The sequence below is a fragment of the Podarcis gaigeae genome (genome assembly GCF_964106915.1).
Source record: "Podarcis gaigeae genome assembly, chromosome: 14".
In the NCBI taxonomy this organism is placed as follows: domain Eukaryota; kingdom Metazoa; phylum Chordata; class Lepidosauria; order Squamata; family Lacertidae; genus Podarcis; species Podarcis gaigeae.
The window spans coordinates 52,366,657-52,384,226 of NC_139690.1; the positions used below are offsets into that span (position 1 = coordinate 52,366,657).

The 17,570-nt window shown below is 47.6% G+C and overlaps 1 protein-coding gene across 4 annotated transcripts in view; it reads right to left on the reverse strand.

Annotated features, from left to right (window-relative positions):
• Positions 1–17,570, reverse strand: part of TNRC18 (trinucleotide repeat containing 18) — a 129,114-nt gene that overhangs the window by 53,115 nt on the left and 58,429 nt on the right. For all 4 annotated transcript variants that reach the window (XM_083711202.1, XM_083711201.1, XM_083711200.1 and 1 more), the window contains exons 4-6: positions 6,775–6,877; positions 3,346–3,551; positions 2,031–2,177 (exon numbers count right to left, since the gene is read on the reverse strand). In XM_083711202.1, coding sequence (XP_083567328.1) covers positions 2,031–2,177; positions 3,346–3,551; positions 6,775–6,877 — 456 coding nt within the window. The remainder of the gene's footprint in view (positions 1–2,030; positions 2,178–3,345; positions 3,552–6,774; positions 6,878–17,570) is intronic.

The following is a 17,570-nucleotide window of genomic DNA, read 5'->3' on the forward strand; positions in this document are numbered from 1 at the left end:
ATATACAATTCATACAGCCTACCTCCAGGTTAAACAAGCATTTTGTTCTTGCAACCACCGATAAAAACTTTGCCACTGCTAATGTTCTAGCATTTGTCCGGTCTTCCAATAGGAACCTGACATAGTGAGCCTCTGATTTTCCCGGGAAAGGTACCAGCAAGGGTAGTATCAGTTCAGCCCTGGCTGGCTCATATTTTGCACAATGCAACAAAATATGTTTTATGGAATCAATGTCTTGAGCACACGAGCAAAGTCTGTCCTGGTAGGGAACTCCTCTCAACCTGCCATCCAACACTGCAGAAGGAAAGACGTTTAGTCTGGCTTTGGTGAAAAGCCTTCGATAGTTTGGTACTGTCAGGTTTTTAATGTAAGATGCTAACTTAAAGACACACACACATTGTACTCCTACTGCCAGCGGACTACAGACTGCGTGTGATCAAGAACGCAAGTCACTGTGTGCATTGTCCCATAATCTTTGCTTTAATTGTTTGCCGAACCTTGGGCTCAAACCCACAGCCCTGAGAGGAAGAGTCTCGTGCTCTGCCGACTGAGCATTCTCTCCCTAAGGACCACAAACAATTCCACCCCCCCGCATCTGACCACACTTTTTTGAAAAAACATATCTTTATCCAAATCTTTATCTCCTCCACCCCAGTGGGCCAACTCTGACAGGAATCACTGACCTGTCAATCAACTGGTGTCATAGTGTCTGGTAGGTGGGTGATCTGACCTGCCTGTCAAAGCCGACCCACAAGAGTTGGCAAGAGAGGTCTTGTTCGCTTGCAAGACAGCTCAACCCTCCATGCCTGTGGATATCATGAATATGGGGACACCGCAGGGGTGCGAATTGAGCCCACTTTTATATACGCTCTATACAGCTGACTGTGCCCCCAAATACCCCAGTAATAAGTTCATTAAGTTTGCAGGTGATACAACGGTGGTTGGTTTAATCACGGTTGGAGAGGGGGAGGTGGCCTATAGGAAGGAAGTTGAGCAGTTGGGTGAGTGGTGCAGGAAAAACAACTTACTCCTTAACTTAAAGAAAACAAAAGAGATTATTGTGGACTTTAGGAAATGTATATTGAATATTCAGCCACTGATTATTGAGGGGAAGTGCGTGGAACAAGTCTCCGTGTTTCGATTTCTGGGAATGGAGTTGAGAGATGACCTAACTGGGGAGAAAACAGCAAAGACCTGATGAAGAGAGCACAGCAGAGGTTATATTTTCTGAGAATCCTCCGGAAAAATAATCTCTCCAAGGACCTGTTGATGGCATTTTACCATTGTACTGTTGAGAGTGTATTAACTTATGGTCTGTGTGTGTGGTTTGGGAGCTGCACGGTCAGGGAAAAAACAATGCTGTCCAGGGTTGTAAAGACTGCGGAGAGAATAATTGGGTGCACTCTTCCCACCTTGGATCAAATCTATGCTTCCAGGTGTCATAAGAAAGCGGCAGAGATAGCGCAGGATAGTGCGCACCCCGGAAATGATCTCTTTCAGCTTCTGCCTTCTGGAAGAAGGTACAGGGTCATAAAGACTAGGACTAGCCACCTGAGAAACAGTTTCTATCCAAATGCGATTTTGGTTTTAAACGCAGTGTAAGGTAGTCTCTATGGGAGTATATTGTATTTAATTATGGGGTATCAGAGCTTTTAGGGGGCTAACCAGGCTGGGGTAGCAGGCTTGTTGGTTTTTGAATGTCTGATGCTGATTTTTTCAATTTTGTTGTTCTGTATGGGACAATGACAATAGAGATTATCGTATCCGATAAACAGAGGGCTCAATCCTTCTGCCTGCAGGGATCTGCTTGGGCACGATGTTCCCCGCAGGATTGAACTCTGCCCATCAGTGATGGACAGCTGAGCGAGGTTAGGGAAAACATAGCCTTAGGGCCAAGCTGGAAGAAAGGGAAACAGCCATGGCTTGGGCCCTGGGCTCTTGAGGGTGAAGAAGGGAGTTCTAGCGTCCCAAAAGCTCCTCCATCCCAGAAAAGAGCCTTTCAAGCCATCGCTCCTCGCTTAGGTACTCACCAAAGTGCGGCAGGTGCTCACTGGGGATCACGACAAGCTGGCCAGACTGAGGGTCCCTGGCAAACTGGTAGGCGGAAGGAAGTGCTCCCCCCATGCCAGCGGGGAAGCCGGGAGTCATGCCTTGGTGCAACGAAGGGTGGCCGAGACCTAAGAGAAAAAGGACTAGAGATTACTATACGTGGGGCTGCCTCGGAAGACGGTTCGGAAACTTCAGCCGGTGCAGTATTTGGCGGCCGGGTTGCTCACCAGGGCAAGACGGCTTCAGTGATCCCAGCCTGACTGCCCTGGCTGCCAATCAATTTCTGGACCCAATTCAAAGTGCTGGTTCTGACCCAAAAAGCCTTAAACAGCTCTGGACCACAATTCTCTCAAGGACCACCTCTCTCCATCTGAACCACCCCAGACCCTGTGATCACCATCCAAGGCCTTTCTTTGTGTGCCTCCTCCGCAGGAGGTCCGGAGAGTGGCAACACGAGAACAGGACCTTTTCTGCGGTGGCTCCCCATTTGTGGAAAGCTCTCCCTCTCAAGGCTCTCTTGGCGCCTTCACTACGTATCTTGAGGTGCGAGAAGTAAACCTTCCTCTTCTCCCAGGCCTTTGGCTACCATAGATTCCGGCGTATTAGGCGACTGGGCGTATAAGACGACCCAAGCCCAGTCGTATATGCTGGGCAGGAGAAAGCCGTCTGCCTCCCACTGCTGCCTCGGAGGTATAAGACGACCCCCGACTTTTTAACCACTTTTCCCGGGTTAAAAAGTCGTCTTATACGCCGGAATCTACGGTAATTCAACCATCTATGGGGAGTGGGGGGTATTGTTTAAGTCTGTTACTATGCTATGCATTATACTGTATTGGCCTGAATTTTAGCCGCAATTTTTTCGAAAGTCCGACCATGAAAAGTTAAAGTGAGGCTTAAAGTCGCAACCTTACAAAAATGGGCTTTTACGATATCACTGTTGAAACAGACATACAGTAAAACGGAATGGGGGTGAGTGCCTGCGGAATTTTAAGGGAGCAGCTTATATTCAGGTGCGGCTTATATTCGTGCCAATACGGCATATTGCAAACTGCCCTATGATCTTCCAATGAAATATGGCCTATAAGTGAATAAAGGAATGACCTGGCTCCTTGTCTTTGGAAACAGCAGTCCAGGAAATGGTGCCGCCTGAACGAAACTCCTCCAGGTGAGGCCTTCACAGATGATTTGCCCAGACGGATGCTGCCCCTCCCCACAAGAGCCGAGACCTTCTGCCTGCCCACCCACCTGCCCCTCACGTTTGGTAGGTGCCGGTCCAATCCTGCCCAGCAGACTCACCGTAGGGATGTCCCGCCAACCACATGGAGGAGCTGCTGGTCCTGGGCAGCCACGGGTGAGTCGCTAGGTGGGACGCGGGGTCAGCGGACCACCGCCCTGAGCCAGTCAAGGGGGGGCCCCCAGTCACCATGAGGTTGGAGTTCAAACCGTTCGCAGTGCAGCCGGCAGGATGTATCCGCGCAAAGTCGGCCAGCTCTTTGCTTTCTCTAAGGGGAGGAAAGACGAGCGAAAGGATTAGGAGCGAGGGCAGCCTTTGCCAACCTGGTGCCCACCAAGTGTTTATCAAATCAAATCAAATTTATTTATTTACGGCTATTAGCCCATAAAATATGTACAAACCTAAAAGCACAGAAACATAAAAACCAATACATCTAACAACAGAAGGGGAACACCACGATGCAAGGGTGGGTCATTGAGCAGTGACAAATAACAGCTTGGGGCCCGGAAAAATCCAAGGGACGGTTCACAGAAAAAGGAGAACTGGAGACGAGATCCGTCATGCACTCTCATCATAACTGTCCGATTAGTTTTTGTTGTTGATGTTGTTTTTTGGTGGTTTTTGTGTGTGAGATAACCGCATTCAGGAATCTCGCCACCTGCAGAGTTACAGAAGGATCTGTATCCTGCAAAAGCAGTGCGGCATGTGACTCAACAGGCCTGCCAACCAAGCGCAGTAAAGCAGGACCCAGGAATTTAGTCCTGGCTATGCTATGTAAGGGACAGTTGAACATTATATGTGGAAGAGATTCAACTGTTTTCCCGTCACACTCGCATAGCGGAGACACCAAACCCTTGGGAAATCTGTGGCTCAGCAGGTTCGATGGAAAAACATTGAACCTTGCACGAATAAATGCAAGTCGGTGTGGTACAGATGAAAGAGATGACATATATGATGGAAGGCCAAGTGGTGGGGTTATTCCATGATACCTGGGGGAGCAGACACCCCCACCCCTGGAGAGGTTGTGTTGATTTTCAATGTCTGCTAATCTTTGCTCGATAAGGCTTTTGGCTGAGCGTAGGTTCATCTTTAAGGAGTCTGCTGGGGAAATTCCGATGCTCAGAAGTTTGGCATGGATTTTTCCTACCCACGGATTAACAAAGTCATCCCGCCAGAGGCACTGAAAGAGGTAATGGTCGGGAAGCCTATGCCAGCTGGACAGCCAGTAGCCAAAGACTCGCTTCCAGATGACAGTCTCCAATGATGCAGTCCTTAGCTCCAGATGTATGGCTGCATTGCTCACACACATAGGGAGTTTCAGGAGGCGACGGAGAAACTGATTCTGCAATGTCCCCAGTGATGTTAAATTGGACCCTGGGGCCCAGAGTGGGGCAGCATAACAGAGGGTGGAAACCACTTTTGCGTGGTACACCTTCAATGCAGAAGGGATGTGGGAGGCTCCGTCGACCGCAAAAAATTGGAGTAGAGTGTAAAGTATTGTTTTCCCTTTGTTCAGTAAATACTGTATCTGTGGCTTCCAGCTTAGGTTGTAGTGAAAAAAGACTCCCAGGTATTTAAATTTGAAAACCTGTTCTAATTGGACTCCATCTAACTTCCAGCTGTAAGTTTTCCGAGACCTGGTAAAGACCAGTACTTTAGATTTTCCATGATTAATTGTCAGATGGTTGAGTTTGCAATAAGCCGCAAAAATCTTTAGAGCTCTGCATAAACCGACTCTAGTGTAGGAAAGGATCGCTGCATCGTCAGCATATAGGAGCAGAGGGCAGCGAAAATCAGCTAGGCGGGGGGCATGAATGTTGGCTTGAGACTCACTCAGAAAGAGCTTCATGTCGCTAATAAACAAGTTGAAGAGGAGTGGGGCCAAAATGCAGCCTTGGCGCACTCCTCTATTTATTGGGACCTCATTGGATAGGTTTCCCGCCGGTGTGAGTCTCACTCTAGCCGACGACCCGTGGTGTAATTGGGTTATAAGCCATAACAGCCTTCTATCTATGCCCCATCTCTCTAATTTCTTCCATAGACAGTTTCTTGGGATACTGTCGAAGGCGGCCTTTAAGTCTATGGACCAAGTGTTTAGATTAGAACTCCCATCAGCCGCAAGTTTCCATAGCTATTCTAGGCTGTATCAACAGAAGTATATTCTGTATATTCCACACTATTCTGTCTTCCTCAGATCACATCTGGAGGCCTGTGCCCAATTCTGGGCACTATATACATCTTCCCCTGGGCACACGCTCAGCCCAGGAATTTACTTTCAGTTCCACAGTCCCGACACACCTATAAATATCTGTTCTATGCAACCCTAAGCTGCCCAAATTGGGGGTGGGCTGGCTTTTTTGTTGTTTTGTTGGGGGGTCAGAGTAACTGTAGATACTTTCTGCTTCCTTGTTATAAAGTGCCGGGAAGTGCCATTATGGTACCATATACCAAATTAATCATAACCACAGCTTAAAATGCATTGTGCTGTTTTTTAAAAACAAAATCTGAATTTCAAGTTCCACATTTATTTATTAAAAGTATATTCTGACCACCTTCCCAAAGTAGCCCAGGGCAGCAAACCACAAGTGATAAAATAATGAAAGTATCTTTGAAACTTTGGTGCACTGGTATACTGGGGACATATTACAGAGCTGACATTTATTCAAAGGCACAGGAATTAAACTAAGAACATAAGGCTTTGGGACTCCCTCCTTAGAGAGGCCAAACTTGCTCCCTTCCTCTGGCAGGCAAAGATTTTTTTATTATTATTCTGGCAGTCCTGTGGGAACTGACTGCTTTTTAAGGAAAGAGCTTTGCTGTTACATTATCTGTATTTTAACGAATCTGGTTTCTGTATTGCTTTAACCCCCACAGGTAGCTTAATTGCTCGTTAACATTAACCTTTTACATGTTCTCATCTATATGTGTTTCATCTGCCTTTGCTTAAATTTTTGTGAGCCGCCTTGAGTCCTGGTTCAGGGGTGGGGGGAGACGGGATATATATGAATAAAAAGAGGAGGGGGAGGAGGGGAGAGAAAGGAAGAAGTGGAGGAGAAGGAGGAGGAGGAAGAGAAAAAGAAGGAGAGAGAGAGAGAGAGAGAGAGAGAGAGAGAGAGAGAGAGAAGAAGGAGGAGGAGGAGGAGGAGGAGAAGGAGAAGGAGGAAAAGGAGGAGGAGGGGAACAGACCAGAGAGATCCCATCTAGTCCAACATCCTGTTTTCCACAGTGGCCAACCAGATGCCCCAATCGGAAGCCACAAAACAGGAAAGAGGGGGGGCAACACCTCATGTTTTCCAGAAGCAGCGGCAGGTGCATTTCCACCACCCCCATTCAGTTCCTCCTCCGCCCACCAAATGGAGACACGGAATTGTGAAGAAGCCGCCCAGCAGCCCAGGTCTTCCCTGCAGTCCAACATTCCTGGAACTTCAGCTGCCAAGGAGCTCCCCCAAGCACAACCTGAGCTCCACGCAGCCCACCCACAGGGACGTCACCTGAGGAGCTTCTCCTGGTCTCGTTCCAGACGACTCGCCAGGAGGTGGCTGTCTCGGTGGCGCGGGCGGTCGTCCCCACAGTCCTCGCTGGAGCGTCCGTGTCCTGGAAGTCACGAGCAGAGGACAGTTGGCAAGAGAGCAAGATAAACGCCAGGGGAATTGGGGTGGGTCTGAGCGCTCTAGTTCCGCCCCGCTCCCACAAAACTGCGGTTCCCAGGGTTGTTTGTGGGAAGGCCATAGCAGAGCACAAGAGGACCAACTTATGGTGCAAATCTATGTCCTGAGAGAGCCACCTCCACCTGCAGAGGAGGTGTGGTTGTGGGCTTCACGCCCAGCCTCCGTGCAATTGGGGGAATCCCCAGCAGCGTCACCTCCTGGCCAGCCAATCGGCTGGCTCTGGGGGCGGGGGGTGGCCCTATTTAATGGAGGCGTGGCCAGGGATCTCCCTCTTTTGCCACCTACCAGCTATTCCTGTTTCCCACCCTCCCGCCTAGAAGGTTTTCGTTCCTTGACCTTCCTATGGACCTTGGTTGGTTGCCATTGAGGGACTTGGTAGGAATTTTCCCACTTGGCAAATTGGCACCAGCCACTTGGTTTTTGCCTACCTCGTAGCAAATCATCACAACTTTCTGGGTATTGGCAGTTAGGCATTGGTATTGGTATACAGTGGTACCTCTGGATATGTACTTAATTCATTCCAGAGGTCCATTCTTAACCTGAAACTGTTCTTAACCTGAAGCACCACTTTAGCTAATGGGGCCTCCAGCTGCCGCCACACTGCAGGAGCACAATTTCTGTTCTCACCCTGAAGCAAAGTTCTTAACCTGAGGTACTATTTCTGGGTTAGTGGAGTCTGTAGCCTGAAGCGTATGTAACCTGAAGCGTCTGTAACCTGAGGTACCACTGTAGTTCTGTAGATGGAAGAGGAGAGGAAGCGCCATCACCTGCCCCACATATTGAAGGGTAGTCCGAAAAAGGATTCCGGGGGGCGTGACCCTGTCCGAAGCCTGGGGAGGTGAGGGCCCAAGGCACGCCCCCGAGCAGTGACCCCGGGGGAGTTCCTAGTTGATGTGCATACGCAGGACTCCCCTACTGGTGGTTAACCCTTCCTGGACTTCAAGCAGACGGGCTGAAGTCGGATATAGTCTGTGAGGACCAATGCCTAAGCCAATACTGCTCATCACCTGTAACCAATAAAGTTGTGGCCTTATTTAGCCCATTAACCTTAATAATAGTGCCATGTGTCTTTATTTCCATGGGGGGAAGGGAGGAACTCATCACGCAACCAAGGTGGGCTTCCAGTTTTGGAGATGCTGAAGGGACCCCTCCTAAATCATTCGACCCGGTTAGGTTGACTTGGTGGTGGCAGTAACAGCAGCTAGGAGCTGGCATTTAAAATTCCCACACTGTCCTCTGACACATCAGTTCAGCACATTGTGGGAAATTCATGTGAAGCCCAAACACTCTCCTTCAATTCCCCACAATGTCCCAAAGCAATCTCACATCAGGAAGCACTGCAGGGCATTGATAAGTTGAGCTTCCAGGCCCAGCCGCCTGGGAATTTTGTTCTTTTGAGGCTGTAGGTCCTGCGGGCAGCTGCCACATGTCAATGTCAGGCCCGCAGGAAGCTATGCTTTAGGTACGGTGTCTTATCTACCAGGAGGCATGAAGGTGTGCAAGCTTCTGGATCACACAGGACTCAATGTCGCGAAGAACCAAGACTGATTCACGCAACCCAGCTGGGAAGTGTATCATTTGCTTCTGGATATAGGTAGGTAGTGGTGTTGGTCTGCCATAGTTGAAACAAAATAAAAAAAAATCCTTCCAGTAGCACCTTAGAGACCCACTAAGTTTGTTACTGGTATGAGCTTTTGTGTGCATGCGCATTTTTACCTGAAGAAGTGTGCATGCACACGAAAGCTCATATCAATAACAAACTTAGAGGGTCTCTAAGGTGCTACTGGAAGGAATTTTTTTATTTTGCTTCTGGAAATGATGTTGTCCTCCTGATAAGAGGACTGCTTTCGTGCAACAAGACAGATTGTGCGATGGGCTCCAGTTCTTATTCGCAGGGATGCCAACAGGATTTCCTGGGCCCTGGTAAACTGTTTCTGGGTTGTACTTACCCACACCTGCAATCTATTGGCAAGAACTGCTCCCTAGCCTACCTCACAGGGCTGTTGCAAAGATAAAAGGGGAGGGTGGGGAAGGCAATGTACTCAACCTTGTGCTCCTGGGTGGGAAAGCAAGCTCTAAATATATAGTGCCATTGATGGAAAGAAAACTAAACATGCACACAGCCATGAAACAGCCCCAGCCCTTTGCTTCAACTGCAAGACTTCAGAGTCTGAATATTTACAGAAGACAAAAACAAAGAAAAGCTGACAACCCTGATAAATAAAAACAACCAAAAAATACTCTAAGCACATGCAGTTTCACAACTCTGGTGTCTGGGCTACCCACTCCAAGTCTAGCCTACCTCAAAGGACTGCTGTGAAAGTTTTAAAGGCGGCATGGAGGAAGGCAAGATTGTATTTTTAATGTTTTGTTGGAAGCCACCCAGAGTGGCTGGGGAAACCCAGCCAGATGGGAAGGGTACAAAAAATAATTTTATTTATTATTTATTTATTTTATTATTATTATTATTATTATTATTATTATTATTATTACTATTATTACTATTACTATTATTACTATTACTATTATTATTATTATTATATACAGCCTTGAGCTCCTGGGACGAAAGAAAGATATAAATACATACAGTGGTACCTCGGGTTACATACGCTTCAGGTTACAGACTCCGCTAACCCATAAATAGTGCTTCAGGTTAATAACTTTGCTTCAGGATGAGAACCGAAATTGTGCTCCAGCAGCGCTGCAGCAGGAGGAGGCCCCATTAGCTAAAGTGGTGCTTCAGGTTAAGAACAGTTTCAGGTTAAGAACGGACCTCCGGAACGAATTAAGTATGTAACCAGAGGTACCACTGTAATGCCATTCAGGTAAAGAAAAATAAACATTCACAGTGCCAGAAAACCAGCCCTCTTTCCTTGTACTGCAACATTCCCACATCCCTGATCTTTCGCTCAGTTACTTGACAACCCTGGAAATGTAAAAATGCATCCACTATATTATTGCAAAAACCGGTTGGTCAATGCAAAATGACGATTTAAAAATCAGTATTAGATTCCTACTAAATAACACCAGTAACACCTAAGTGAACTCTGCCTAATTGCTTTTAAAATGGGATTGGAGGAAGCGAGGGGCAGATTAACAACATAATCCTATGTCTACTCAAAAGTAAATCCTTTTCACTTCCATGGGGTTTACTCCCAGGTAAATGGGATTAGGATTGTAGCCTCGCACTAGGAAAAATGAGTCTAGGATGCTGGGAAGGAGCAGATTCAATACACTCTCAGAATTAGAGGAGTAAACTGCACTGTTCAGCCGACCAGGGAAGAACGAAACTTGTATAGGTCTTTATATTTAGAAAATCGCTATCAGCACATTTTAATGGCATCATTAACTGCATGTGCACTTTTAGATTTCTTTTCAAAATTATTTGATGGACAAAAAGTACAATATGCTGCTCTTTCACATTTCAATGCCTCATACGTACACTTGGAGGGAAAAAAAGAACTGGCACCCAGGCTATAGTCCTATAATGTTCAGAAGTCTTAAATTCATTAAGCAGAGACATACACTTTTGCAGTGGCTTAGCGTGGGTTGTCAGCACCCGGGGCAAGGCAAGTAATTTGTGCCCCCTAACCCGTGGATTTGCGCCCCCTAACCCTAACCCCCAGATGTTGCGCCCGGTGCGGCCGGCCCCCCTGCACCCCCCACGCTACACCACTGCACTTTTGATCTGGTTTTGATGTGCACAGCCTCCCAAGAATAAAGGAAATGAAGACCCAAAGGTTCACAAATCAGGCAAGCGGGCGCACTGGAAAAAGGAAGGGAGAGCCCAACTTCTGCAGACAAAAAGTGGGGCATTATTCTCCTATGAAGGACCACTCTCCCCATCTTTAGTTGTGATTTGTGCACTGGCAGTGGGTTGACCCTGGATGACCCTTGTGCATCGTTTCCAACTCTACTGGAGCTGAAGTCTCCTAAAAAATCAGCTGTATGCGGTGTGGATTTGCTGTGGAACAGTCTTGCTTTGCACTAATTTAAAGGAAAAGAAAACAGCACACCTTCAGATTGAAGTTATAGGTAGGTAGCCATGTTGGTTTGCCGTAGTAGAAACAGAGTAAAAAAAAAAATCCTTCCAGTAGCACGTTAGAGACCAGCTAAGTTTGTTATTGGCAAGAGCTTTCATGGGTGATACAGACATCAACTTGTTTACCACACCTATCAGCCAATCACCCATTCCCACCACCCTTCTAAGTACAGTGGGCGCTCAGGTTGCGAACGTGATCCGTGCGGGATGCGTGTTCGCAACCCGCAGTGGTGTGTCTGTGCATGTGTGGGTTGCGATTCGGCGCTTCTGTGCATGTGTGACCACCGAAACCTGGAAGTATCCCGAAAAAACACAACCTGAAGCATCTGTAACCTAAGGTATGACTGTAATACCACACCCCACCTTCTCACTATACAGTGGTAACTCGGGTTACATACGCTTCAGGTTACAGACTCCGCTAACCCAGAAATAGTACCTCAGGTTAAGAACTTTGCTTCAGGATGAGAACAGAAATTGTGCTCCGACGGCACAGCAGCAGCAGGAGGCCCCATTAGCTAAAGTGCTGCTTCAGGTTAAGAACAGTTTCAGGTTAAGTACAGACCTCCAGAACGAATTAAGTTCTTAACCTGAGGTACATAAGAGTCTGGTGACTTCTCTTTCAGTGTATCTGAAGAAGTGTGCATGCACACAAAAGCTCATACCAAGAACAAACTTAGTTGGTCTCTAAGGTGCTACTGGAAGGAATTTTTTTTATTTTGTTTCAACTTCAGATTTAAGATACAGTATGCTAGAGAAACGTGAAGTGCAACTTGCCAGCTGCGCTGTGCAAAATGGCAGGCTGCTTGGTGTTTTGGTGTTCGACGTTCATGCATTTTTGGAGGGATGAGGTGCATGACGCAATTACTCCCCAGAGATTCCCACAGTCCCTCTGCCCTCTGGAGATGGAAATGTGTATGACTTCACTCTCCGCTGCTGAATTCGTCGCTCATTCTGCTGAAGGGATGCAAACCCTAAAGTATGACGAGTCTAGCTAACATTTTAACAAGGCATCGCAAGAAAGGTTTGTTTGTTTGCTTTTTAAACCAAATCAAGGAGAAAATCTGTTGCTGATTTTCTAGGTACAGATATTTTCCGCCCTCTAAAAAATAAGTTGAGCGACATCCCAGCAAATAGAGATCGGGAATCACACAGAGGCTATAAAGCAAGGACTCTTGGTGTGAAGAGAGGGAGAGTTGCAGTTTCCAGAGGGGATCTCCTTTTGCAGGAAAAACAATCTTGTGGCACCTTCAAAGTCTAGAACATTTCTTATGGCTTGATGGTCTCGACTCCATCAGCACAAAGTCCTATCCTGTGTTGCAGGTACATATATTAAAGGTAAAGGTAAAGGACCCCTGACAGTTAAGTCCAGTCACAGACGACTCTGAGGTTGTGGCACTCATCTCGCTTTACTGGCTGAGGGAGCCGGCGTACAGCTTCCGGGTCATGTGGCCAGCATGACTAAGCCGCATCTGGCGAACCAGGGCAGCACACAGAAACGCCGTTTACCTTCCCGCCAGAGCAGTACCTATTTATTTATTTACTGGCACTTTGATGTTTTTTGAACTGCTAGGTTGGCAGGAGCTGGGACTGAGCAACAGGAGCTCACCCCGTTGCAGGGATTCGAACTGCCAACCTTCCGATCAGCAAGCCCAAGGCTCAGTGGTTTACACCACAACGCCACCTGCGTAAGGTACATATATTACAGAGTGTTAAACAGTCAGGTCAGAAGGAAATGAAACCATAGAATCAGAGGAGAGGAGATTCGGAAGAGTCAACAAGGGTCATCTAGCCCAACCCTCTGCAGTACAAGGATCTTTTGCCCAACGTGGGACTCGAATCTGCAACCCTGAGATTAAGAGTACAGTGGTACCTCAGTTTAAGAACTTAATTCATTCCAGAGGTCCGTTCTTAAGCTGAAACTCTTCTTAACCTGAAGCACCACTTTAGCTAATGGAGCCTCCCGCTGCCGCCATGTGATTTCTGTTCCCATCCTGAAGCAAAGTTCTTAACCCAAGGTACTATTTCTGGGTGAGCGGAATCTGTAACCTGAAGTGTCTGTAACCCGAGGTACCACTGTATTGTGCTCTACTGACTGAGCAAAATGCACACAGGGCTATAATTGCGTCATAAAGGGCTCACTTGCGAAATATTTTCAAAAAACCTCGCTAGTTTTGCTGGCAAAAACACGGAGAGCATATGAGGGACCAACCCTCGCTGCTTTCAGGTTCCCAAACTTCTTTCCCCAGTGACACCAAACCTTCCCTGGAATGCATGCCGGAGTCCACAACCCAAAGGCGGAGTGCTTGGTGCCAGCTGATTTGGGGTTATTTTTGCACCTGCTAACTAAGCCCAGCCAACAGGCAGCCTCGGGGGTGCCGCTCGCCGCAATGGCGCATCCACCACACTAACCCATCCCGCCATGCAGTGCATTTTATTTATTTAATGAAATGCTCAGCCGCTTTTCAGGGGGGCTGCTGGGTTGGAGTCAGCCTGGACTCAGTCTCCTGCACACAGACACACACTCCCTGCCACTCTTGCATGGGCCAAAATGGCCTGAAACCAAACAAACAACTGGCGCGGTGTTTATTTTTGCAAGCTACATTATTATTATTCCAAACTATTTGTTGCTGCGGCGGTTCATTGTGACGCCTGACTGCAAAAAATAAGGAGGGTGGATAACAGCCAGCATGCTCTTTGCTCTCTCTCCCCCCCCCCACTTGCTCATAAATGTCACCCTCCCCATTCCTGCAACAGGATAGCCCCCCCTGCAATTTACAAGCCGGCAATTGTCTCTGGCAACTCAATGGCCGGTCTTGTCTCGATAAAATACGCCCGGCGTTTGACGCACGAAGCGCCTTCGAGATTCAATCAGTTATGCGCAGGCTAAAGCCAGAGGGGTGGGGAGCAACCTTGGCCCCCGTTGCCTCGGCAACCGATGCCCTGCATTAAAGGAGTATAGGTTTACTTGCCAAATACGAGGAGATTAGCCAAGTAAAGCCCTGGGCTTTTCTCTTAAGGGTGGGGGGAAAACGCTTCTGAGCATTCAAGCGCCCTCCACTCGGCGCAAGCGAACTAATGTTATTAGCAAAAACGTCTCTTGGCACACCGGGACGAGGGGAAAGGGGGCGGACGTGGCTGGAGAGAAAGGCAGGCCTTGTTTTCTTTCTGAAAGCCAATTCCATCGCTTAGCAACCGCCCGGGCAGCCTGGCAGAATGCAAGCCTTGTTTGCAGGCTTTTAGTTCTGCTCAGTAAATTATGTTTAACGCGGCCGGGGAGGGCGGCTGGGGTGGGGTGGGCTCCGGTGCAGAGCAAGGGTTGGGGGCCCCTCTCTCCAAACCAGCTCAGACAAACAAATCCCCTCCGTGGGCTTGCAGCCACCACCCCTCCCCGTCTCCTGGCTCCAGTGGGCCGGGGAGGGGGGGTGCTGTGGGAACCGGGTGCGAGGCAGAGCAGGGGGACGTCTGCCAGAAAAAACCGAGGCCCCGGAACAAAAGCGCTGGCCTGACCGTCGGCGGCAGACGGACTGATGGATACGTCCAAGTCTGCCTCTCCCTTTCTGAAGCGCAAAGAGGGAGGGTTCGCTCCGCCAGGCCCAACGCATCTGCCTCGGAGAGCATCAGCAGCACATCTTGGAGTGGCCAGAGAAGGAAGGAGAGGCAGGCAGGCTGCACGGCAACCAGTGAACATGGGACAGCGCATGCCTTGCGAGCTGGCGGCAAGGAACGGCATCCTCAGCTGGCTGGAATCCTGCTCCTCTTGACTATACAGTCATACCTCATGTTACGTTTGCTTAAAGTTGCATCCCGCGGCATAATGGAATGGGTTACTTCCAGGTTTCGCCGCTCACGCATTCGCAGATGCGCAAAATGACATCACGCGCATGCGCAGAAGAGGCAAATCACGACCCGCATGTGTGCAGGCGTGGGTTACGTTCTTTTCAGGTTGCGAACAGGCCTCCAGAACGGATCCCATTCGCAACCAGAGGTACCACTGTAAATTTAAGGAGCTCTCTGCAAATTCTAGAATTAAGATGCCTTCGCTCTTGGTTTTACCTCTCTCACACTCAAATGCATGCGCCAGCCCCTCCCAAATCTCAGCAACCTCAGTCGGTGTGCAAAAATGCCTTTCTGAGCCAAATCCTGTGTGCATTTTAACAATACGGGTCATTTTTCATGTGGGGCTCCTAAACTTAAAAGCTAGCCAGTGGGCAACACAGTGGAACCTTGGTTGTTGAACGTAATTCTTTCCAGAAGACCGTTCGACTTCTGAACCGTCCGACAACCAAGGCGCAAAGGGCGGTCAGCAAATTCCATTGAGAAATGCACCTCAGAAGCTGTCCGACTTCTGAAAAGCGTTCAGAAACAGAGGCAATTACTTCCGGGTTTTGGGCATTCAAAAGCCGAAACGTTTGGCTACCGAGACTCTCGAAAACCAAGGTTCCTCTGTAAATACTTTTTCTCACGGAGGAGGGAGATGAACAGACCACGCGGTCTTAATTTTGTGAGAGTTACATCCAGTGATGTTAACACTGCAAAGGCTTTCAGCCTTGACACGGCGCTGCTACACATAATTCACGCTCTAATATTTTGTGCAAAGCTTCTGTTCAATTTGGCAAATGGACCGGACTCCCTGACCCTCAAACCCAACAGTAATGTGAGTTGTCAGTTAATTCTGCTACAGGTTTGATTTTTCATCATGTCTCTCATTCCTTTTCCTTCTCTGTTGCACAGCACACCCATGTACAACTCAAAACCCTGGTGAAGATTTGACGTTTTCATCCCCAAAAAGTTTTTGATTTGAGTTTCTACTGAAATAAGGCTGCATTTTAATGTTGTACATTAATCTTGTCTTTAAGTTGTATTTTAATCAATGGTTTTTATACCTGGTGTTAGCTGCCCTGAGCCCAGTCTTGGCTGGGCAGGGCGGGGTATAAATAAAATTTTATTTATATTATTATTATTATTATTATTATTATTATTATTATTATTATCATCATCATCATCATCATCATCATCATCATCAGAGACATCACCTTGCCAACAAAGGTCCGTATAGTTAAAGCTATGGTTTTCCCAGTAGTGATGTATGGAAGTGAGAGCTGGACCATAAAGAAGGCTGATCACCGAAGAATTGATGCTTTTGAATTCTGGTGCTGGAGGAGACTCTTGAGAGTCCCATGGACTGCAAGAAGATCAAACCTCTCCATTCTTAAGTGCTCACTGGAAGGACAGATCCTGAAGCTGAGGCTCCAATACTTTGGCCACCTCATGAGAAGAGAAAAGACCCTGATGGTGGGAAAGATGGAGGGCCCAAGGAGAAGGGGACGACAGAGGACGAGATGGTTGGACAGTGTTCTCGAAGCTACCAGCATGAGTTTGACCAAACTGCGGGAGGCAGTGGAAGACAGGAGGGCCTGGTGTGCTCTGGTCCAGGGGGTCACGAAGAGTCGGACACGACTAAACAAAAATTATTATTGCCACAAAACAGCGGCTCATTTTGGCTCATTATGCTAGAAAGGGGGGGGCATGTCCCCAAATACTTTTTTTTTTTTAACCACTGCTCGGCGGTAGACCACATGGTTTGCATATGGACTATCCCAGCTTTGGTTCTGAGCACCTGTTGTTTAAAAGGAACCAAGCCGCAAACCCTGAGAAAAGACTCTTGGCCAAGACTCTCAAGAACTGCTGCCATTCAGAGCCTAGAATGCTGCACTCAATGGTTCAATGGGTTCACCCACTATATGGCAGCTTCCTACATTCCCCTTCTAGGGCTGCTTCCAAGTTTATGGTGGAATCCAGTGTGGCTCATTCATGTGATTTTTTTTTTATTATTATATATATATTTTGTGGTCCCCACACAGGGCTGTTGGGACCAAAAAAGGCCAGACAACATTTGAACCAGATTCTCCCTCTAACAAAATAACCCATTAAATGTTCACAGTTGCCGCTGGTGGGAGGAATCTTTCGTGGTGTGTGGGTAGGCTCTCTGGTCATGTTCCTACTTCCTTTTGCTCCTCACCTGAGCACAACCAGCGCCATTTTGTTCTCAGCAGCCTATTGCCACAGATCACCCCATGATCACATTTCCACCACCTCGCTAGGAGTAGCCGGTTGCTCAAGATCTCCACATAGGACACATCACAGCGAAGTGATTTCAGGGCCGTTTCCACAAAATGCAGCAAATGGCTACGTCCGGCTTTAAAATAAGAGCAATAATGCGAAGGTCTTGAGCAAGACCTGTTTTTCACTCTTGGGCAAGCTATGGTTAGGCAAAGAACACTCTTGGACAACAGCTGAACACTGAAAACAGAACAAGTACGCCCAGAAATGGATTTTCCCAGCACCACCAAAAGAACTAGTCTCCATTTTGCCCAGACACAACTCACTCACTCTAACATCTATCTATCATCTATCTATCTATCTATCTATCTATCTATCTATCTATCTATCATCTATCTATCTATCTATCTATCTATCTATCTATCTATCTATCATCTATCTATCTATCTATCTATCTGTCTATCTATCTATCTATCATCTATCTATCTCTATCTATCTATCTATCATGTATCTATCT